This window comes from Alligator sinensis, unplaced genomic scaffold (genome assembly GCF_000455745.1).
Source record: "Alligator sinensis unplaced genomic scaffold, ASM45574v1 scaffold135_2, whole genome shotgun sequence".
In the NCBI taxonomy this organism is placed as follows: Eukaryota; Metazoa; Chordata; order Crocodylia; family Alligatoridae; genus Alligator; species Alligator sinensis.
Genome location: NW_005842067.1, coordinates 1,804,867 through 1,830,051, shown reverse-complemented (window position 1 = coordinate 1,830,051; position 25,185 = coordinate 1,804,867). Strand labels below are relative to the sequence as shown.

General features: G+C 42.3%; 1 protein-coding gene across 1 annotated transcript; it reads right to left on the bottom strand.

Moving 5' to 3' along the window:
• Window positions 1-1,886: 1,886 nt before the first annotated feature.
• On the bottom strand, window positions 1,887-24,698 carry KIF3A (kinesin family member 3A). Its single transcript, XM_025204073.1, has 19 exons — window positions 24,648-24,698; window positions 22,794-23,076; window positions 21,255-21,399; window positions 20,917-21,007; window positions 20,354-20,459; window positions 19,209-19,348; window positions 18,426-18,623; window positions 17,798-17,972; window positions 16,627-16,728; window positions 14,221-14,292; window positions 12,361-12,369; window positions 11,505-11,661; window positions 9,911-10,091; window positions 9,473-9,583; window positions 9,254-9,379; window positions 8,813-8,866; window positions 8,032-8,100; window positions 6,805-6,929; window positions 1,887-5,699 (listed from the first exon to the last, which is right to left on the bottom strand). Exons 1-19 carry the CDS (start codon window positions 24,696-24,698, stop codon window positions 5,651-5,653), a joined length of 2,244 nt encoding a protein of 747 aa, XP_025059858.1. The 3' UTR covers window positions 1,887-5,650.
• Between the last annotated feature and the right edge of the window lie 487 nt (window positions 24,699-25,185).

Sequence of the window (25,185 nt, the reverse complement as noted above, 5' to 3'; positions counted from 1 at the left end):
ACGGGAGTGAAAGAATAGAGCTACGAGCAGCAATAATCAGAGAGGAGTTTGAGTCAAGGAGCTCTGAGAGTGGTGAGATCTGGGGTTTGGGCTGAGCATCTCTCCAGAAAAAGAAAGATTCAGATCCAGAGAGGTATGGAGATGCCTATCAGTTTGCAATTGATTTCAGCTAAAATGTGGGGGATTGCTGATGAAACCCAACATACAGTCTTTGGAAAGTCCCTGACCTGATGTACGGTTCAATTGTACAAGTTGAGTCAGTCAGCCAAGGAAATTCTTCAGTTACCTAGCCAAACTCTAAAATCAGAACCTGTTGTTATCTAATGCCTTTACTTATTCCGAAGAAGATTTCTTCCACCAAAGGAAAACTGTGTCATGCAGAGCAGAGAGTTGTAAAGGAAATGGAATTTATTAATATGGATTCTTAGTGTTCTCATCGATACAAAATGATTGCTTATTTAATAGTGAAACCAGTTTCAAAATATTCCTTGCAATGTTTATAGCTATTGTCTACGTGCATTGGAAGCTCCTGGGTCAAGGACCAGCCTTCATGGTATGTGTGAACATCATATATAGGTGCATCTACAGGACACTTTCAGACATTGTTAACAAGAGGAAGTCCTTTTTTTTTTTTTCTTTTAAACAGAACATAGTTAGCTTGTGGAACTCATTGCTACAAGGAGTTGTAGAGGCAGGTAGTATAACCAGGAGTTAAAAAGGGATTAAACAGATAAGATCTATTGGGAACTATTAAATAGCATGGTCAGGGATGTGCCCTCTGACAACCCTAGACCAATGAAGGTTGAAGGCAGGGCAGGCAAGGGATGACAGGATTGCTCTAGACACGCTCTCCCTCCAACAGTCAGACAGAATACTGGGTCTGAGCCAGTATGGCACTTCTTAACAGAAAACCCTCCACACTTTTACCTCTAGCACGCTCACCATTCTTGAGAGCAGAGAGGCATTGCAACAGAAGAGAGGATCAAAGGCAAGGCAGAGCAGGACGGGATGAAGGGAAAAAAGAACAAATGTCTGGAATTAAAATTCCCCATACAACCAGTGCCTTCTGTTGTAAAAACTGGGGCTGTCGCTGGCACCTGGTGATTAACTAACTAATCAGAGAGATGACTTAAAAAAAAAAACCATAGGTGTCCCATCCCATTTAGAGGTCTAGGGATAAATTTTCAGCAGTGTCCAGTGCCTAACTCCCCAATGGTTTTGCTGAGCAACTTATTGGGAACTGCTGGATATGGATTATCTAGCTCTCATAAAAGTCTTGCTGTTAATCTATCATTGAGAAGTGAACAGGCGAGTAGTACAACTGACACAGCAGATAGGTAATATACTCTTAGCAGAACCCATTACTTAAGAAGTAGAACCACTTGTACCAGCTTCAGTTTCTAAACTATCAAGTCAACCACTCTTTCTGCAGCCAACGTTGGTGGTCTATTGCAAACATGAAGGACTTGAGATCTCACGAACTGAGCACCAACATTAATCCAGGCCAGAGACTGAACAGAATACCTCCGATGAGCGTTCACGTTGTGCATCGGTTCAGCCAACGGCTTGCTCAAAGTTCTAGCTCAGCCTGGTGAGAAGTACTGTCAAGTGCTTTGCATAACACAGTTACATCAGATTAGACGTTTAATAATGGTCCCATCTGACTTGAAGCCAATGCAGCTACAAACCATCTTTACTTCCTATCCAGAGAGGACAGACTCTGTTAACATCTGTCAAATACTGACGTCTTTGGATTACGGATACTAAGTGCTGAGAGCTGTAGTAAAGTTAGCGGCCATTCTCCAGAAGGAGTCCCTCAACTGTCAGTGCAAATGTTATAAGGGGCTGTATGTTCAGAAGGAAAAAAAAAAAAATGCTGTAATAAACAGGATTTGAGATGTTTATTTCCTGGCATGAACATGCTCCACATAGACACACAATACTGTTATATATGAGTGAATACAATTTATACATAAAAGTACAATTAATAATTAAAACCTTACTTCCAACAAAGTTAGCAAACCAATAAATAGAGAGCAAATTGTACAACTAGCATTTTTGTCTATGTACAGAATTGGCAAAACAGAAATAGCTATAAATTTAGCATACAGACTATAGTGTAAGTTAGTGAAAGGCACTAAGGAAGATTCCCCCCCCCCCCCTTCATCTAGCAACCCCAGAACCAGGAAAAATTAAAATATGTTCTATTGTAATGTTAAGAATGTGACAAACTGACAGACTCAGGAAAATGTAGTGTTCAAGTCAACATTTCTGAACTGATGTGGCCCTTTGGTAGGGAGAAAAAGGAGTTGCACACACAAAGAGCAAGAGTTAAGTAACCACTATAGAAGCAAGGACTGAACTGAGATCAGAACAGCATTATCACCTAAAATTAATTTAAAAAACACATTTTACAATTAATTATGGACAAGTCTTTGTGTAGGGCTACAGGGTAGGGTTATGTGGTAAACCCACAGACCAGATCTGTATATTTTTAGAACAAGGCCTATAAACCAAGCCGAACACTCAAACTTTAAAAGAACAATTAAGTCTCCAAGGTACTAAAACTTGAACCTGCTTGAGGGATTTAATTTCTTCTTCATGGTTTTTTTTTGTTGTTTGTTTTGTTTTTTTAATAGCAGGTATGTTTTTCCTTCAAAACTAAAGTTGTGACAAAATCCCAGGCAGCGAGCCTGTCCCAGAGAGTACTGATTTTATTTACGGACTGGGAGGAGAGGAAGCTTGCATCATTTGCTTTAAAAAAGCTAACTGCCTCTTAACTATAGCTGGTATCTCTTTCTTGGAGAGATGGGAATTCACACCTCGTATCAAACTGTTAATGCACATATATTTGGAGTCAACTGTCATTTTGGTAGGGGTAGTCTGGATGTCTTTAAGCCCGAAAAGTGTGTGTCTATCTAACCATTAAGGTCATTTTCAAAGAGTACCACACAGGGGGAAAATACCTCAAAGCTTTCCTTCATTGCTGCTTCCTGTAGCCACAACAGGATCTCTTCTATTACAAATCACCAAGTAACTTCAGCTCCTACAGAACTGGCCCAAGCCACAGCGCTACGTGGTGCAGCTAGAACCAGGAGCTCGCCTGGAGCTTGGGCCTTGCGGAGCTGCAAAGTCCTCTCCCTTGGCAGGAGTGAGTGGGATCACTGCTGCAGCTTTTGGGCTGTTATGGTCCCTTTTCAGTCCTTTAGCTTGTAAGACTGTCAGACAACTCAGTTGTTTCCAGAAGTTTGCATCGGCTTACAGCAATAAGATTGGTTTAAAAATCCCAAAGCTTTTTTTTTTTTTGGTGAAGAAAAAAAAAAACAAGATGCAGGGGCACCTTAAAACAGAGCAAGCACTTGAGATGCTCCCTCTTTTTAAAAACGGTGTTATAATAAATAAATAAATAAATAAAAAGCAGTGCCGAAGTTTCGCTCAACTCTTCTATAAAGTTAAGTAGCGGATTCAAATTGACACAGCATAACGAGCTTAGCTTAAAAGTAGTGTGGGTTTTTTTGTTCTTGTTTTTAAAGAAAGACAGGCCTTGCAATGATGAAACAATTTTGCTGCCCTCGTTTACATTTCAAATTTTGGCTCTGTAAATGCAATTTGTGCAATAATGAAATATTTTTAATTTAATTTCATATTATCACACAAAGTTATATTTAAGGGGAAAAAGGATTTTTTTTTTAAATGTACTGATCCTTTCCCAGTTCCATTATCTAGGTTTAGTTTATAGTTTTGGTAGGTTGGCCGAGCAGCGTTACAAATATCACAATTTTTGGTAGTATTTGAGGCTACTTGATTCAGTGGAAGTGCTCATTTGGTTTATGGTTTTGTGAAGATATTAAGCTCCAAAGTGTTTTGATCCTCCTTTGACCAATGAGTTTTAATTTATTATTTAACAAGACAACAAGTCCAGGCTAACTGAGCTTACCTAGAAGGCCACTGAATTTAGCTCAAGTTAAATATGTCCTTGTAAGATCAAATTTTAGTTGCTACTAACAGCTCTCATATACACTCACATAAAAGTGCTCCATGATGCATCTAGCAAGGCCACCAAGTACTAAGATGGCGCCATGGACACATTGGTGATTTGAGGCTTCTGACAGTTTTCCACATCAAGAACAAAGCAACTGCAAAGCTTGTTACTAGAACAAGTTTGTTACACCTGAGCTTTGATTGTGCTAGCTGTTGTTCAGTTACTTTTAGGGGCTTTTATGTTTCATGGCAGCAATTGCAGCTTTCACTCTCTAGGCAACTTTATAAAGTCACACTGAAGTTACAGACATTTAAGACAATCCTGGCTTAGGAAGCTTTAAGACTGCTGCAACCACTGCATCCCAGCACTAGTTATTTGCACATGACAAGAGCAGTATATTAAAATGTTCAGATTTAGCAGCAGCACAACTTTCAAAAGGAACAACTGGACTTGCAAGGCAACAGCAGCCACTGCAAAAGACTTATCTGAAAGACAGCAGCCTCCATTCCTCTTAGCATAACGGAGAAAAGATTGCTTAGTCTACACAGGCACATGGACAAATGTAGGAGCACAGGCTCTACATGTTTTGGATCAACTGTGGTCAGCTGAGCTCCAGCCATGCCTAGACTCAAGCAGCATTACATGTTTGCCGTGTTCCATTTCACCCCCCGGGGCATCCACCTTTTCCATCCAAACTGACAGCAGAGCAAGTAGCAAAATAATGCAAGGGACCAATTAAACACGTTCCCCCGCTGCAACTGTAGTGTGGCCAAGGCCACAATGCAAAGAAACTTTTTTTTATGAGAAGGATTTGTTCTCTTGCACTGACCTCAGTTGTGACCATCCTCCAAGATGCCAATCGACTGTGTGAGATCACACAGGAAAAATAAAAGTGTAACAGTACGTAATATAAAACGGAACTGAAACAGGTTGGTTCTCATTTGCACATCAGCAAAACATGGTCCCCCGCCAGAAGGTCCTGGATTTGCACAGTTCAGGTTTTTTAAAAAGCTGCCCTATCTGCGACGATATATAGTACGACTACATATGTCTTAGTTGCTAATGTAACAGAAAGAAAACCTGTTGTTTTGTGTATGACACACATGTAACAGCTACAATCACAGAGTATTTACAAAGCTAAGGGAGGGATTCAGTGTTCTGCTTTAGTTATATTATGAATTTGCAGCCACCACATTCAAATATACGTAACAGTGCAACACAGGACAACAGTGTAAGCTGCCAGTTTCTATGTGCAAAGCAGGACTTTAAACAGATTCACCAGGATTTAAAAGGTCAGGACCCTATCAAACATACTGAGCTAATATATTGTAACACTGAAACACATACCTAATGTGCGTGCCTTCTATACATTTCAACAAGGGTTACTGCCAAGAGTTTCCCTGCACAACAAACTGTATAATACATTGACAATTTCACAACCACCGTAGATATTGGTTTAACATTATGTTAATATAACATACAGTATAATGGTAGTTAAGGGGAAAAAAATTCATTTGTTTTGAAAAAGAGCTCCATACCCATAAGACAGTGTCACAGCCACCTTTGTATCATGCTGCGCAAATTCCTCAATATTTCCAATGAGCTGTGGTTTTGGGCCAAGACATACAACATGCATTGATCTTTACTTCCATCCTGAATCTGTGCTGCCTACTGAAGCAGAGAATCAATTACAGCTCCTGGCTTTGCAGAACGTTTTCTGGTTGGAGGAGTGTGGGAAGAAGTGGGGATGGGAATTAAAAAGAAGGAAAAAAAAACCTCACATTACTAGTATGCCCAAGAAAAGGAGAAGCCAGAATCTTCCAAACCCACAACACATAGTATTAATTTTGGTACCAGCCTGTCTCATTTAAAATCTAAAAATACAATACTAAAAATCACAACTGCCTGCTTAATGCCATGGGTAGAAATCTAGGTTTTCATCTAGTCTCCTATCACCACCATCCTCACCCTGACATGTCACTTGTTAATTTAGACTAAACTAGAATAAAACACATCAAGCACCTAAGTGAGAGGAATATAGCCAAAACAGCAAGAGTTTGAGAAGCTGCTAATCAAAGTAGGGTTCTCTCTCTGGACAAGATTTATATTTAATTTTATAAGCAAAGAGAGTAGTTAACTATGTCCTCTATGCCATGACAAACCTTTACTCATTTTTAGTCCTCAACTAACTTTACAGATGTGGAAGGAAAAAAGACCAAATTTTCATTTTTCAAATTTTAAAATTCTAATTAGAAGGAAAGAAAAAAAAAAAGGAAAAATGAATTTAAGAGAAGTGCTGCAGCAAGCTTTATTCATATTATATATCGGTAACAGAAAGTGATCATCATTAATCCAGTACTGTTTTCTTCAGGTAATATGGCTTTCAAGAAACATTCTACCTTATTAGTACAATTACCTTCTAAATTTAATGCATGAGGGCTCTCCAAAACACCTGGATCCAGTTGTTATTCACTCAAAACTGCCATTCAAATTAAGAAGATGCACAAGTTCAGACTACAGCAGGGGCAGGCAATTATTTTGGGCGGAGGGCTGCTTACTGAGTTTTGTCAAGCCTTCGAGGGTCACATGACAGGCAGCCAGGGGCAAATTTCTAATTAATTTTCTAAATATTTTAGGGGTCCCGTGGGCCGGATGGAATGTCCTGGCGGGCCGCGTCTGGCCTGTGGGCCACATTTTGCCCACCCCTGGACTACAGTAAAAGCCCACCCCTGGACTACAGCCCCAAAGTAAACCATTAGGAATTAAAGTGTCCTCAATATTAATTCCTTTCTACATCTATAATGATCGACAATATTTTTTACCTTCTCCCAGTTTTAGGCCTTGATCTTCCTTTTGAAGTTCTTGGTCTTTCTAGTTTCATTAAAGACTGTCTGAGGCTTTCTTCAGTGTAAGCTAGATAAACATGGGAAAGGTCCACCTCAAAAGGCTGAGAAAACAACAAAACATAACACAGGATCCATTTTACAAACTGCACAATTCCCCTTCCATGAGAGTAAGATAAAATTTACTCCATAAAAGCAATACAAAAATCCAAGACAGAGGTTTACTTAAGGAGATACAATACAGATAACCAGGGATCTGGGTTTTCCATTTGCCACAAAAAAAACATGGAAAAAACACAGATCTTCTCATTTTAGGGAGAAAAATGCAGGTTTCCTCTGTTAAAGGAAAAATGCATGGAATGGCACATCTTCCCTTGCAGGCTGGCAGTTCTAGCCTGCAAGGGGCTGAGGCGAGTGGGAGGAGGGCAATCAGGCAGGGGCGCCACATGCATAAGCGTGTGTACCCATGCATGTGGCTTGGTGCTGCCGTTGGAAGCCCTGCACTGACATGGCAAGGTGCACCCTGCCCACCCATCAGCAGGCAAGGTGGCAGCGCAGAGTTGTGGCCCCCACTGGTGCCGGGTGGGCAGAGGACATCTCGCCATTGCAATGCAGGGCTCCTGGAGGTGGCACTGAGTCTCCCCACCCTACCCCACCCCGCTCTGCCCTGCCATGTCCCACCCACTGGGACACAGAGGCCCCACAGGGGACAGCAGCAGAGCAGGGAGCCCTGAGCCGATAGCAGGCATTCTGCATACACCCTCTCCCATGGGCTCCGCTCCAGCCATGCTGCCTGCAGGGGAGGGGGAGCTGGGCTTTGTGTTTCACTCCAGCCACAGCAGTTGTTGCCTCCCACAGGTGGCAGCGGGCTGTGGACCTAGGTTCCTGGCCCTGTAGTTCTGGCAGCTGAGGGCTCCCTCCAACAGGGGTGCTCAGCACCACAAGGCAAAGGTGGTAAGTGGAAGGGGCAGGGGAAGCTCTTATTTTATGTGATAAAAATAACACAAAATCTAATGCCAAATTGTATAGGTATTTACAATTTTGTTTTATTATAGTGACTGAGGCACTGGTAGGCTTCCAATTTGCTTTAAAATTTTAAATATATCAATAAAAAAGAGAAAGCCAGGATCCCTGCAGATAACCATTGCTAGATGACAGGATACAGGTCTAACCCAGTTTGATACAGGTTTATGAAAACCCACTTACATCTTTTTCCTTTTTATCTGGGACTGGAGTCTGTTTTCTCATGTTGTTTCCTGTATATGCGACACATTTCTTAATGAAAAAGAAAGATCTGTTAGCTGAATCAACTTTTTGCACTATAAAACTGATTGCACAGTTGTGTCAGTTCACATTTGCTGCCAGTCCCAATTCAATGGGTCTAGGAGCTACACGAGAGATCTTTCTTCTCTAGGCTGTCTCTACAATGAAGATCAGGTGGCTGCTCTTTAATGCTGTCGCTGAAAGTGAACATCCTAGGACTAGTGGTTGAAGATCACCACCCCAGGAATTTAGTACCACCTTCTGCTTGCTATACTCCAATGACTTTTGGGGCACAAGCCAAGATACGTCTATTTATATAAACTTCTCTACCATTCTTTTTGTTCCAGCAACATTGCCTGACCGTGTTTTTGGTGACAAATGCAATGGTTTTTGTTAAGTTTTGTTGATGGCAGAACTAACGAAAAGCAGCAAAATCCTTGATAGTTGGTCTGGTTCTAAGCAGTCAAGCCTACTACCATGCATCCTGCACCAACTAGGCAACAGAAACAACATAGACTCATGTCAGGGGGTGGTGTGCTTCATTACAGGGATCACTACTGCAGTCCTTTGACACTAAGAACACACGCTCCACAGACAATAGTCTGATCAAGCAAAGTGACATGAGTAATGTTGGCAAATTTTTCCCCAGAGATCTCCACTTTCATTTAACAATCTCAACCTTGCATTGAAGCAGTTAGCACCATTTTGTATCAGCTCAGCTTACCAGCTGCCATTCTCCAATATCTTCATTCCAGTGAACATAGTTTTCAATCATTTCCTTAGAAGAAATCAGAAAAATGGCTCAATTTGATTTGTGGACTTTAACTCCTAATACATTCTAAACATAGCTCCTGTAAGCATGCCCCACAAGATACCGTGGGCAAATGGTATTTCAGAACAGCCATGCAGTTCTGATAATTACGAATCCTCTACTGAAATTCCCTGAGAAGTTAGCTGCATGTCTGAACTATTCATTTACAAACCCAAGAGAACCTTGAGCAGCGCCTTGTGTGTGGTGCTTTTCAACATCTGCCAGTCCTAACACACTGACTATGGAGAATGAAGTGTTTTGTTGATGACAACAGAAGAAAAGCCAGAGGAACCAGAGTGTGTGGTTTAATATTACTGAATCCTAAGGCTAAGGGCCAGGCCTCCTTCCCTCTACCTGGTAGTCCTGAGGTATGAAGTTATCTATGATGAGCATCTGAAGGCGCAGCTCCCTGCTCAGCTGTCGAATATTCTCCAACAACCCTTCAATCTCTCTCTGATGTTCCTGCTGCAGATCTGCCATCTGTGGACAACCAAGCAACCCATCAAGAGTCTGAACCAACTTTAGACTTTAGCCACATTGCACGACTACTCACTAACCATTATGGACACTGACCTCAGATTTGGCAGCCATTAACATAGTCCAGACTTTCTTCAGTTTCTTGGTCTTGCCCTGTGCTTCCTCCTGCAGGCTGGTGTACTTCTCCTCAATATCCAGGCGCTCTTGCTGTTTGTAAAACAAATTAAATCACAGTTTAACATTCTCTCCCCCATAGGTGTTACAACAGGAGGTGCAAATTACCTACATGACATACTGGCTAGTGGGGACAAGGCTATGCCTAGCCCAAGTTGCAACCCACACGCATAACACTATCACTACTCACTGCCAAAGGATTGCTCTTTTTACGCTTTGCCACATACAAATATTATCAACCCACTGAAACAACTGTAGGGTCCGTTTCAAGGGTCGACAGTGGAGAGCTTCTGACCGCTGACACCCAGTGTAATTAATCCTACCAGTTAAAAATATTAACTGTCAGGAAGCTGATCAAACCTCTTTTTCCTCAAGCTCCTTGCGAAGCTGCTCTGCTCTTTTCCTTCGTTCTTCAAGCTCCATATTAGATTCCTCAAGAAGTTTTTCCTGCTCCTCAGCTTTTGCCAGCAAGTCCACCCCTCCCACAATCACTTTCTTCTCCAGGGCTGACAGTTTCTCCAGCAGGGACTGGTGCTCTTGTCTGAGGAGAGAAAGAGACAGGCAATGTAACATGCGTCTTGAGCCAACCCTGGTATAAAACAAGACCCGGCCTCAGTGGTGGGGCCTGGAATACTTACTTTACTTTGCAGGTCCTAGTATGAATAAGGAAATAAATACAAGTCACTTCAAGAAGCTTGCTCTAAGATTCTCCTTCAGCCTGACACCATCATACAGACAAACAGGACAGCAGACATTGCACAGTCTCTCCAACCATCATTCCTCCCTTCTACAAGCAGCTGCTGGGATGCTAAGGTTGAGGGAGATCGCCTCCTCCTCCATTTTCAGTGCTCCCTCTGCTGGTGCCCAGCCAGTATAGCAATGCCAGAGAGGAAAGGGCATAAGGCAGGGGCAGGCAATTATTTTGGGTGGAGGGCTGCTTACTGAGTTTTGGCAAGCCATCGAGGGCCACATGACAGGCAGCCCAGGGCAGATAAATATTAATTTTCTAAATTTTTTAGCGGCCCCGCAGGCTGGATAGAATGGCTTGGCAGGTCGCATCTGGCTCACGGGCCACATTTTACCCACCCTGGCATAAGGGCTAGTAGCAGCTACCTACATCCAAGGCTTGATGGAAGGAAAGTGAGAGAATAGCGGCAGTAGGGAAGCAGCTTAGGGCAGGTCTCCCTGATCGATTCACCAGGCCCAAACAGCAGCAGCATCAAGCATGGCAGCCACATGACACTGCTGACCAGTAGTGACCACTCCCTTGCCCCATGCAATAGTCCACCTGCAGGGTTGTGAGGATTCAGCTACACTGATCTCCAGGCAGAACAGCACTGCATGCCTGAGGAGACCATAACCTGGTCTAGTAAGATTACTGTGTAGACATATCTTCAGGGCTGCGGTTGAGAGGCTCCATCTTTCAGCAGAAGACCTCTTAGACCCTGCTAAAACCTGCTCCAAGCAATCTGGCACATGCATAGGGCTCTGCTATAGACCCCTGTGAGAACTGACAGGCCACCTTTCAGCTTGGCTGTCCCCTTGGCTGTCCCCCAGAAACCAGCTCCTTCACCTCAATGAAACATAGCATCATTGTAGTGTAGCTGTTACTGTGATGTTACTTGTGAATTCTAAGGAAGCAACTGAATCTACATTGTACCTCGTCTAAAATTCTAAAGGAGTACCTTCAGTTTTTTGGTCACTTCTTTTTATTGCTCATTAAAATTACAAGTGAAAAAAAGAGGTAAAGCATTGCTGTCGCCCTGCTCTGATATACCCAATCCTGGCTAATATCCCTCATTTGCCCATTTACTTTGAGAACAGCAAGATAGGACGGGGTTTATTTTGTGAACTGCTGCTTTAATCAGTCAGTTCACTGCCCGCTTCCACCAGCTGCACACTCCTAATTAGCTGAATTCATAACAAGTTGTCCTGACCATGGCCTGACACTCACTGAGCTTTCAGCAGATCCTTTTCTCTCTTCTCCAGTTCTGCCCTGGCTTTGTTTCTCTCTTCCTCTTCCATGTCGAGCTTGGTTTCAAGTGCTTTTCTCTCTTCGTCAATCTTTGCTTGCATCTCTACCATCTTATCAGGAGAAACTTTCTTCTTGCCTTTGGAGAAAGTCAGGGCAAATGTGAATTATTTAAGAGGAAAAACAGGAGAGGCTATTCTTCTTTATTACAGTGAATCTTTCCTTGGCATCAGTTAAATGAGATTTTCAGCAAAATTAAAAGAAGAAAGTTGTGATGGCTCATATATCATTATACTGCATCTCTTGATACTGGAGTTGACAGTGTCATTGTGCAGTAATGACCACATCTAGAGATAACAGCTGTGCTTCCCAGTTTGGGCAGCAAACCACTATCTATCATGCTGCTGTCCAACATGAACAACCATTTTCACCAAATTTCTGGGGTATTTTTGTTATCAAGTCTAACTTCCAACAGTGCTTTGGTTTACTCATGGACGTGGAGGGGAAAAAGATCAGAAGTCAAGAAAAGAAAATTATAAAAGAAAAATTCTTGCTTACTGACTGGTATGCAAATAATTCTCCATGCAAGAGTTTAGCTCCAGATCAGAGCCCTTGTGACATTCACAGGCTCTGCTCTGTTGTCCCTGGTGTTCTAAGAAGTTCTACAGAAATCCCCCTGAAAAGACATGAAGCAGTCCAGGACAAGTGGAGGGAGACTCCTTACTTAAAGCACGTTCTCAGCTTTAAAGACAGAAAACAGAGGCAAATGGAGCAGCTGTCCCTTAACATAACAAGCTCTAGGACTGTTCTCGATTGAGTGCAAATCAATCACACCAACCTGCTTGATCTTGCATTAAGAGGAAGAAGTAAGCAAATCGTAGAAAGGCAGCAGGTGCATAAAAAGGGAGGAAAAAGAAAACATATTACTGTGGGACTATTTCAAACAAAAATCTGCATCAATAAAAGCATTAATCTTTATGTGCATTTATCGACAGAAACAAATCAGTGGGATAATATTTATTAAGTAAGATTCCATCAAGGCAAACATTAATGCATTATGATTTTATGCCTCGAAAGAATAAGTGTTCTGTACAAAAGAATAATCTTTTGCTTATTCAGACTCATCCGTAGCCTGCTCCTGCACTATTTTCAAGATTACGTAGATCCTACATGTGACACTATAAGCCTGCCGCAAAGATCATGCCCTGAGAAACATCCAAGAAGGAATCTACCACGCTAGAAGAAGAAATGGACATTTTCAAGGTAGCCAATTATTTTACATGCCCTGTAAAACCACAGTACACAGAAAGCTTGCTGTACGTTTTAGCCAAAATTTCCAAGCCAATTCATTGCATGTTACATGACCAATTGCACAGATGGGACTGCAGCACAGAAATTTTATGTTTAATAAAAACAGGATATTAGTATGTTAATTTGCAGTAATTCTGATGCTTCCATAGAGGTATATGGCTAGTTTGGATTATTCAAGCAGTCTGGATCAAAATGAAACAGGAAAAAGTAAAAGCATAAACACAAAATGGAGATGCACATCATGCAAAAAACCAACACAACAAAAAACCACAGTGTGCGAGGACAATTAATATTCTGTCTGCAGAGCATGTAGTATTTATCCTATTCACTGAGCCAGACCCAACTCCCACTCCAGACATGGGTCTCTCTCCACTCACTGCTGGAATGCAGATCCGTCCCCACAGAGACATTTCAGCAGGCAATTGACTATTTAGTTTGCTGTCCTCATCCGAGGGTTGAGATTAAAACTAGTTTTGAAACAGGAAATCTGGAGCAAGTGCATTTAGCATCTCTTTGGCTTCTTGACTTAAAAAGTTTGTAGGGATATAAGCATGTTGTATTTAACCATCAATAACGAGCAAGCAAATTTCAAAGCCAAGAAACTCTCTTCGATTATAACTAAATCTTTACATCTTAAGACCTTCCAGCCTCTCTCTGCCTAGGAAAGAGAATTAGCATGGACTATGCTAACTCAAATAAGATACAATTAGTGTTCCAAAGTCCCCACAATCCACAGATTAGGGATTCTTAATACTATTTTGAATAAATTAGCTATCACTAATTGATTTCAGGGTTTATATGGAGACCAGAAGTCCCTGTCTGCAGTAAGTAACAGCTTCTTCAGAACTGAACCGCACAATCTTCCTCACAACTAGATGCTGGGGGCCAAGTACACGATGCATTAATGACAATCCTACAACAGACAAGTCTTAAATCCAAAGTCATTTTTAATAGCCACTTCCAGGATTTGAGCTCAGGTATTTTTAAGAAAAAATGAACCAAGTGGGTTCTACTTAGTCCTTTCCAGATTATAAACCTAAAATAGGATTTTGATTTTCCACCAATTGTCATTTTAATGGAGGGAGTTTACAAAACACTGAAGCCAAAAATTTGACATTGTTCCTTAATTCACTTTATAATTAGCGCAAGCAAAGTACTAACTTCTTTTCTTTCCTCTTAAGCATAAAGCTAAAATATGCATGTGGAGCCACTGTTAAAAGCTTGAAAGCAGCAAAAAGGAAAGCATGCTTTAGCCAACTTAAAGCCACATTTCTTTCTGGGGGGGGGCGGGGGAAGTGGCAGAGCGCAGTACAGGATTCACATGAAGAAGTGCACAGGTTATGGAAAGACCAAAGCTTTGTTAAATGACTTAAGAGCTCCCACTCACTAGTGAAGGACTTATCCAGAGGTTTCTCTATGACAGAGCATGTGGAGTCTGAACTACTGCTGCTGCTACTGCCTGGAAAACAAAGAAATGAACCCCACGGAAAACCCAGAAAAGGAGAAACAAGAGGAAGACACACACAGATGAAAATAGTTCCACAGGAAAGAAACCCAAAAGAGCCAGCAGGAAGATGCGGTCAGTGGTTTTCATCTGGAAATTTGGATCCCTTAGTCATACACAGCCATCATTTTACAGCACAAAAACAGATAGTTGAGAGTGACTATTTTGGTAAAAACCCATCCTGACCTCAACCAGTACTGAATGCAACATGCCAAAGACTATGTTGTGACTAATTAAATGGAAAATGACCCATGCATCTATTTGCTTGTTAAATATACTAAATATGAAGACTAGGATGGGACCATTTGCTACTGGGCATAGTAGTCCAAGCAAGATGCCCATTTGTCTTTCAACAGGTTAATACCCGTCGACAAAGGCAGAAGCCTGCTGATCAGTTAACTTCGTGAAGGACCGAAACCAGAAAATCCTTTCGGAAGACATTGAGTGACCCAAAGTGCTGTGCATAACCTAACCTTTTTAAGCAACAGCAATTAGGTAGGTGGGTCCTGCTATAAGTAGTAACCCTGGGGGAAACACTATAAATATATTAGATGACTGTATCTGCCATGAATTTCTATATCTTAATTCTAAGCTATTGCAATAAACAGGATTTTTCAGGACTATCAAATCTCCCATCAATGGCACATACCAAGACATACAATAATTAGCAACGAAGGCTAATTTTCTTTGTGTTAAGATAATTTCTGCTCTCAGCTAAGCTTCTAGATTTGCACTGCTTCACAGGAGGAGAACTTTCCCTTCAGGTGTTTTTATGAATGGTATTGGCAACTAAAACTACTTTTCATCCCCTGGGCCAACAACCTGTTACAACCACGACCTTGAATGCAGGTTTCAGCCTTACGATAATATCTGGCTAACTGAAAACATGGGAATGAATTCAGACAGAAAGGACACTTGTGAAGGTTGAGTGTACACCGAGTCAACATCCCCATCACACTAACGGTAGTAGGATCAGACAACACAGGGAGCTGTAACACAAACAGCAGTCCACATCAGCTGGAAGTGGCTTATTCAAGCCACGTGTTAAACTGACAGTATGGCAAACTTACGTTGCAACATTGGGGCTGGATAAGGAAATCAAGGTCTCATACACCTTTAGTGACAAACTGCTGAGAAAGCTGCAGCCTTTGGGCTCAGGGCAGAGTTCTGGGAATGCACCATGCAATGATGCACTTTGTACCACACATGACATTTGAATGTGAAGTTTAACTGTGCCTGGAACAAGAGACTATGACTGCTGGCCATCCTTTTCAAGGAAACCAGCCTCTTTCATAACCCTGAGGGAAAAGAAGCTAAAGAAGACAGACTGTCTAGCTTTCAGGCTGAAATTCTGCTAAAACAGATTCTATGCTTGTTAGATGAAAAAGGCTCCAGTATTAAAACTAGTTTAGCAAAGAGGATTCAATCATGCTCTGCATTGCATCCTAGCACGCCATTCTGACTCCTCACGAAGAGAAGTCACAGGAGTTCCTGCAGCTCTTCCACTTGGACAAAGGGCTCCTATCACAAAAGGATTTTTGCTGCCAGGGCCAGCAATGAGTCTTTCCTAGATTTTAATAATAACTGCTCATTCCAGGTTCAAAAGCATTCCTTCTGTTTTAAAAACTTCACACAAGTAGTTTAGATTGCGCAGAGGACAAAGTAAGCCTTCCTAAGGGAATATTTAGCTGGATATATGCAGCTTGATATGTTTGACTTCAATAGGGTTTTTTTCCAGCTATATACAATTAAAATATGGGGGTCCAGTTCTAACATATGAACATTTGTAACACAGAGATAATGATAAGACTTTACTTGCTGCAAATCCAGATGGTAAACCAACCCTTTATCAGAGCACAGTTGTGACTAAAACCACCAAGATCTCTGTATTAAAAGGTAGGTTTTCTTCTGTGTCAGATTTCCCTCACAATTCTGAGAGTTAAGGGAAATTCTGGTGTGTGCGTCCTGTCTAAATTCAGATACCTGTGCACAAGCCATATGCAGCCACCCGCTGGGACCAAAAAACCACCATATCAGAGAAAGATACCACAAGCAAACTACCCAAGTGGAAGCAGACACTCTATACAATTAGAGCAGGCCATTGGGAACGGCTACTTCAAACAGCTTTGTTTCTAAAACAGGCATGATAATTGCAGCGGGCACCAGAACTTTACTACAGTCCCTGTTGAATCCATACTGAATTCCAGGTGAATCCATACTGGTTCCTGAATCCAACCACTAGATGAGCCAAAAAGAACAAAAAGCAGAGAAACAGTTAAAACACCCTACCCCTTCGTTTTCTTCGTTTTTCCCCATCCTCTCCAATCTCCCCCTCATCGTCTTCATCCTCCTCTTCAGAATCACTGATATCAGAGCCAGAGATTTCTTCCCCTGAAATGCAAGATTATGCTTTGAATGCGTACACTTCCATGGCACACCACACCACTGTCTTCAGTTTTACTGGAAGCTAGCAGGATGTTGACAATAGAGCAGTGATTCAGATGTGGAAGTTACTAGGGATCTCCGAGGGACTTGGGTAACTTAAAAGTCAATCACTCAGTGGTGTGAAGCCAACAGGCATAAATTAAACATGTTCATTTTACTGTGGGGGGGCCTCTTTCAAGAGTAACATGACCATGCATTGCATTTAGATTAAGGCAATGCCATTCTAGGCCATTTTACTTCTAAATAACAGCATCCACACAGGAGTTCAACAGGTTCAATATACACATGTTGACTTGCAAGTTAGTTGATGTGCCTTAACTTTCCCAACTATCAGCATGCAGGCAAGGCCCTGGATACCAAAAATACAAGCTACATTTTTGTAATTCTCCATAGTTTCTACTTGAGAAACTTTTGCAAACAAAATCCATTCCAAATGCGACTGCTAAGCGCAAACACAAAACATTTCCTCTAAGCACGTAGGTGCAGAGAAAGTGGCTAACATGCTCACCATTATGTTTTCACACTACAGATATTAACCAGGACAACATGGGACTGAGCATGAGATAATGCTGGTGCATGGCTGGATCTGGGTGGGCAGGGTAAGGCTGGTGCACAGTTGGATCCATCACACAGAATCAGGCTGCAACTGGGGTCAGATCCAACCTACAGCTGAACGCAGGTGTGCAATGGATTTAACAGTATGCGACAGATTCAATCTCATACTGGCCTGACAGTGCCTGTGGACTGACCCCGCACCACTGATCTGGCCATTGGGGCCAGAACATTGGGCAGCACTGGTCTAGTTCAACATTTAGCACTGTACTGTAGAACTGTATTGTTCTTTGGGTATGGGAGATCTCCCACTGTATTTCCTTCTACTTATGAACAACAAAAGTCTTACAGGGGCTTGAGCTATTACAGGACACCTGGAACATGTGCAACAATGCCCGCTTTACACAGAACTGTAATTACCCAGGAATACAAAGTGCAGCATCACACACAAGGAAGTGCTTACCTTCCTCCAGTTTTTTTTTGAGCTCTTCTATTTCCTTTTGGAACTGACGGAGCAGGGCATCCTTGGGATCTTCATTAATTCTGGCCTTATTTTTGATGTTCTTGGCACGATTGGCATATCGGAGCGTACTGATAGTCTCATCGTAATTGTAGTCTGCTGGACCAATGTTTGCACACTGATATGCAAAAAAACAGGAGTTATTTGGTGTCTGGTGTTAAACAACATGCAAAAAGCCTGAACTACAAACTAGGAAGAGAACATGGAATTTGAAACATGAACTTGTGTCCAGTTCTGCAAAACCCTCACTGCATTTTTCCTCACCAGGAAGGCTCCTGCCTTCACAGCCCAAGCTAAATCCTGACTTTGGATGTACAAACATTTAAACACCATGTCCATGTGTACTCCTGGACTGCACCTCTAGCTTCATCCATAAAGCGATGACAATTTTATTTACAACTGTACAGGTGGCTACGGCTTGCACAAGGCATTTCTATGAAAGAGAACAGTCCTGATATAAGGAAGAAAATACCAATGTAAGACTAGTCCAGTGAGAATTTTACTTCTATTTGCCCTTAAAAATACAAACTAGACGCCTAGGACACTGGCTTTTGGGAGGCATCATCCTTACCATCATGGTCTTTGAGTTCCCCCCCAGGGAGTCCTGCAGAAGTCGAGTCAGTTTAGAGTTACGGTAGGGAACATGAGTACTCTTGCCATCCACCAGTGCAGAAATGACATTTCCCAGAGTAGAAAGCGACAGGTTAATTTTTGTAGCTTCCTTCAGTCGTTGCCCTGTAGCTCCAGTTTTTGCTTGTCTTTCTGACCCCTAAAAAAAGCAAACCCAGAAATACATAGGGAATGAAGGCAAGCTAATAATAATGGAATTGTTAGACTTTTAGGTAGCAATATCCAGTACCCAGCAAAGCACTGTAACTGGAAGACAACACATCCTTTCCACATACAAAGATATTAACTCAGACAGACAAGATGTAGTTAAAGTCCATCCAAGGTACGTTTCTAAAAATAATAAATTTGTGTTGCCTATTGGTGGCTGAGAGGGAAAAGCAACATGATGGTGTTAAAGTGAATTTAATGGAACCATCTAAAGGCACTAGTAGCAGCAGCAGCACATTAGATTATTGCATCCCTTCCCCCTCCCATCTACTGGGAAAGTTTCTCCTGCCCAAGGCTTGGTTTTAACTGAAAAGTTTTGCCAGAATGGTGATGTGGTCAGGAGAGCAAGTTTAAAGCAGGGAGGATTCTATACAAGTCACTTACTCACTCCAGTTTTTTACTGTAAGACAGAGGGCCTTTGGCCCATATTGTTCAATGTCTACGCACAGACCTTGAGTACTAAAGCAACAGCCATCCCCCAACTAGCATTTTGTTAGCTCTGTACATAGCTACTTACAGCAAGATCTACCAGGTGCAACTTGCCCATGCGAACGTGCATATTTCCATCGACCCCTTTCTCGCTGCACTCAATGGTAATAGTGAAGATAGCATGGGAGCGGGAGCTGTGCTCGTTCATGTTAGTGGCACCAACAGAACCTTTTAAGGGACCAAACAAGTCAGAACTAACAATGATACACAGCTTAACATAATCCTTAACCTGAGAAAAAGCAGTTACAAAGCAGTTGTTATAATTTAGCAATTTCAGAGATTCTGTAAACTAGATGTATTTAGAATGGAATAATCATTTCTGAGTAGGAATTAACACCCAGTTTCAACACTCATTACCATGATAATAGTCTCCACCCCTCACTGATTTTTAAACAACGCTCATATCATATAGCCAAGGGTTTTTTTTTTCTTGTGGTTTGCAATAGCAGCACTCCTGTTTAGCCTAGATGGCTGGCACGTAACAGACTAGCAAATGTCCAACTTCTTGCTGTAGCCCTCCACACACCTTCCAAGGATTAACCCTGAAAAGTGCCAGAAAGTCCCAATTCTCCTTCATTTACTTTAGAAGATTCAATTACATCAAAGATGAAGAGTCTAAGCTGGACAATGCTCAGCCCTCCTTATGTTAAGACCATTCATCTTTGCTGACGGATTTGCAGTCAGTTTTGGAAGTACTTATATTTTCTCCCTACAGTAGGAACAGGCTGCTTTAATCTCCATTTTCTTTCAAAAGCATTCATATTCTCCATGTAAAAAATGGAAGTCTGATTGCTTAGAGAACCAGCATGTAACATTACAAAGCCCATACACTAAATAGGGTGAAGAGAAAGAAGAGATGAACTCAAGATCTGTGAGGAGCCCATCTTGCTGTACACACTCTCCAGCCCCCACAGGGAGACAATCTTTTCAGCTGAGAAAGATGAACAAGGGTATATCCAGTCCCCTTTGATTGCTCCTGTATGAAAGGAGTTACTGAAGAGACAACCCTTCCTGACTACTGAGATGACATGGCCAGTCCTAAAGTTCTGCAACACTAGAAATGAAAGACTGTACTAAGGTCTAAAAAGCAGTTGTGTAGGTAGCAATCTACCAGGCTACACCAGACTGCTTTAGCCCAATGAGCAAAACCCTCAGAGCCATAGTGCTACTTACGGTTTTTGTGGCCTAGCGTCATGATTCTGTCCATATCATCTGCATTATTGACAACATAAGCTGAAAGGTCTTTGATGTAAACTCCCACATCAGGTCTCTCTTTAACCTATAAGGCAGACAGATTAGACAGGGCATTTCCAGAAACTGCATATTGTTTAGTCATCAGGGCAGAGCACAATAGTGCACTTCTGGTCTAGCAGTGTAGAACAGAACTCATGTGAAGCACATGCTTTGTCTGACCCACACATAATAACAGATCAAAAGTCCTGCCTAGGGCAGCTTCTCACTGCCAGCATTGTCAAGGCAAGTCAAGTGGAGGGCCTTAAGTGAAATCCTCAAATCCTCAGGGGGACTGTCAAGGGACCTTCAGAGAGGAAACTAAGTGAGCACCACCTTAATGGGAGCCAAAAGCTCTTACAAGGCAGTTTGCCAGATGGAGAAATATTAGGGAAATGTCAAAGTCAAGGATTAGCCTCTTTAAAGGGGAGGCACCTGGTCTAGTGAAACACGCTAAGAAAACCAGAAATTTTGCACTCCTTCCCATCCAAGGCCTGTTATCAGACACCAGTTGTTCTTAAGGATGCAAGCCTGCCCATTCGCAGGTCACGCACCTCCTCGTTGTAAATTTCCAAGTAAGACACTCGGACCAAAAATCTAAGAGTAAAAAGGTCAAGTATTCGTTACTTGTCACAGATTTGATCTCAGAGTGCAAAGAAACTTGCAGGGTGCCAGCAGAACCTTACTGCTTTACAGACAAGGATTACTTAAGCACCAACTAAAATCCAGCCCCAAATGAAGTCAATAGCTAAATTTTTACAAACTTTAATAAGGTAGGATTCCACTGAAGATATCCATAAAAAAGACACGGATGGGGTGAGACAAAAGAAGAGAGTTTGTTTACCTTGTGTCCCCCTCTGCCTTTGCAATGTGACCAAATATATGGGCAAATGAATTGGGAATGATTCCTCTAAGTTCAGGAACTGCTCGGACACCCTCCATGGTAAAAGTTTTGCCTGTTCCAGTCTGCCCATATGCAAAAATGGTGCCTGCAGTGCAAAAGGAATATTCATGATGAATCAAATGCCAAACGGGGCAGTTCTTAACCATTCTTTGGTTCCACCAAAACCATTATCAATGAGTAGCTAGAAATTCTCCAGCTTTTTTCACAGGCCTAGAGGAAGTGCAAATGTTGTGCAGTCTTTGCAAACAGGGTTGAACTGTTGCTTGTCCAATTTGCAAGGTGCTTGAGAAACAACAGCACCACCCAAGAATAAAATTGTACGCAAAGGTTACTCGCAACTGGTGTGTCATGTCTATTAAGTGCAAGAACACTTAGAACATCTCATGCAAACAGCCTGATCAATAATGCCTTCCATTAGCAAGTCATGAGGCAACTGAAAAATGACCAATTTGTCGTTTTTTTGAATTTGCTCATGCTTAGGCACCAGATTGTTCAAAACAACAACTGAGATGGCTAATTGCTATTTTGGCCTTTGTCCCTTGAGATGTGTATCCTACACAAAGATCTATATGTAGTCTGAAATATAAACTATCTGGTAAAAATAAGCATATGGAGAAACACAAGTATCTTTTAAAATGGCTATGGGGTGGTCTCAAACTCCCTCAGGGCCATTACTCCATGAGTAGCAAGAGCACGCTGCCTGCCATAACTGAATCAGTTTGCTACGAATATCAACCTCTTCTCCAAGCAGGAGGCAAATTTTCCAAGCCAGTCTCAGACTGGTCTACATCATCACTTCAAAGTGCCACCTGCAGACTCAATCAGGGACTCAAGCACCACAGAATATACTTGGCTTCTACCTCAGTGCTAAGGCTCTGCTGCAGCAATCAAAACCCTATGGCTTAAACCAGCTCTTAATTTCGGTTTAAGTAGGTCTCTCTCATTAATCCACACTTATTGTTTAGGGAGCTCAAGGTTCACATCAAGAGCAAGTTATATTCTGTTAGGGTATATTTTGCACCTCCTTTAAATTGCCTTGCAACTAATTACTGCTTGTAACAGTCCCTCCGAAAGCAGGAACTTACTTGCTTACCAACACATTTTCCCCTATTACCTCTGGATGGCAAACTATTTTTGTAGGGCTGCACATGAAAAGAGGAGGACTCAAGAATGTTGGTAACAGTAGATAAAAATTCACATGCTTTGCAAGTTGGAAAAAAATGGCCCACTAACTTTGGCAACACCTGGGGCTTAAAAATAATAAATTGTTATCCATTACCAGTTACAAGTAAGTGTAACCACTCAAAACTGAAACTGCGAATACCCTTCACAAGCATTCCGTTTCAAGTAAAAAGTGACTATGGATAATGCTTTGAATAACATGGACTTAGTGCCCAGAGTCTTTGGCAAATGAACTCCAATCAAGATGAGCAGGATTTTGATGGTAAGATCCTTACATTTATAACATGAGGGACTTACCATTATATCCTTCCAGAACAGAGTCAATAATTGGCCTTGCAGTTAAATTATAGACATCAAGCTGTTTACTCTCTGGTCCAAAAACTGTATCAAATGTAAACGTCTTTGGAGGTTCATTGGAAGAGTCCGTTTTATGAACAGTGATCGTTCCCCTCATCTCATCCACGTTAACTGCCATCTTGTAGCCCATTGCTTTCTCACGTTCATTTAAAGGTCTGCATCGGACAACAACCTTGACATTATCACAGCTCTCAGGCTTGTCCAGCTTCTCAGGTTTGTTGATCTGTGTACATAAAGAACATGCATTGTATGTGTTACAGTACAAGACTTCCAGAAGCATATGAACACACACATTGACCGGTCCCATTTCATATAAGTCTTTACAGGAGCAGGAACTTGTTCTGTTCAGTAACTGTTCAAAATCAGACTGCTATAGTTGAGAATTTTGCAGCCACACCAAATCCTCTTTAAAATGCCTTCATATGATTCTTTGTTTGCAGACTGTTGCCAAACTGTTTGTTGAAAATACCTTCACACTTGGAGATATTTGTATTGTATCACTAAGTTACCCTGGTATTGTTGGTAGTTTCGGTCTGCTGTTGGATGGCATAAGTAAATCATCACCATAACCTGAAAACCTTACAACTAGATAGTCTGTTAAACCTTTTTTTCTCTCTGATCAAAACTATGTGTTGCAGCTATGTCTCTCAGTAACGCTTGCGCATTTAAATAAATGTTCACTAAAATCAAATCAGTCATAAAAAAAGACAGCTGCTTCTGAGTTTGAGTATTCACAAGAGTCCACACAGGGTCTTTATTCAGCTCTATTTCAAGGGTAAGCTGAAGAACACCTTGGGGGTACTATGTCCTATATAGACATGACACATGCTTCTTTTCTTACAGGAACTATGAATATGAATCCTCTGTCAACATTTACTCAATTCGATGGCCAAATTTCCAAGCACAGTGATCTACCACCCCTCTTAAAACAAACAACAAACCAGTCAGGACTTAAAGAGTCACTGCTTCATGTTAGTGGCTACTTAGCTGCTGACTTTTTCTAAGCAAGTACACCAGGAGATTGGCAAAGGACAGTCTCCTAATACCACCTATCAGCTGTCAGTAGCCTGATTTCCTCTATCAGACCTTAGGCCATGGTACAGCACAGAAACACAATGTTTTGCTTTGGTAGATGAGCTCCCACTGCCCACAGATACGAAACATACATCTGTGCTCATCCTGTTGGAGGGCGGGTGCACTATTCTTGGCGCGCCTCTGCAGAAGAGAACGTGACTGAAACGGGTCCAAACCCAGTGAGTCACTATGGCCAACATTTCCTCTGTTTCAGCTACCCTCTGCTGCACACCTCTACAAGGCTTAACCCCTTTCCCCAACATTTTTGTGGAGCCACCTGGGGGCTGGTCTATACTGAGAGCAAAAGAGTCACCGTTACCAACAGGATTCCTTTTAGCGGAGACCCCCAAGGATTGACACGGCCCCTTGTCCAATTTGGTATCAAGTAAACTTTAATAGTAACCCCTAAGCACTATTACAAGTTTCCTCCCTGTAATATGACCTGGCACGTGGCTCCTTTAGATATTACAGCAGTGACCTTCAGTGGTACCGGCCTCGGGTCCTCCGCTGGGTGTGTGGGATGTTCATTTCTGGCTTCCCAGCCGTTCGGGCAGAAGTCCACGACTGCCGTCCGTCTCCCCAGAGTAACAGCACGACAAAACGCTGTTTCTTTGCTTGTCCATTGCTTCTGTAACGTTCTCCTCCCAAACCGCCCAGCCGTCAGGTCTCTTACCTCATCATTTTAGATAAGGTTCTCCAATCCTACTCAGTTTTGGTTACTTTTCCTTTCAGGGAAAAGGATGCACCTGGTTCGCCCACCATACCCGTCATAGCGCTCACTTTTTCCACTGCCTTACAAGGCACTCTGTACAACTGTACTGCTTAGGTCCAGGAAGGCCTAGACCAACAGGTCCAAATCTGTGGTACGGTTACCACCAGCGGGCCACAGACAACCTGTCAATGGTACGCCTTCACAGATTTATTATAATTACTTTATAAGACAAAAATTTGCCGGTGGTACTTAAGACTGAACTGAAAACATTTGCCGGTGTTACCTAAGGTCGTACCATTTTAAATGGGCGGCGCGCAATCTGTCAAGAGTTTGGGAACCAAGACCAGTGGTTCCCAACATTTTTCCCCCGCAACCTGCCCCGGGAGCAGAGGGCGGCGGCGGGGCGGCCAGGGTGGAGGCGCACATGGTGCGGCTCGTCTTGTGTGTGCGGCATTGCCCCGCGCCCCTCGTTTGGGTCGCGACCTGGGGTTGGGAACGGCTGGCCTACGCTACGGCTAAAAGCCTTCGCGTGACTACACCGACCGC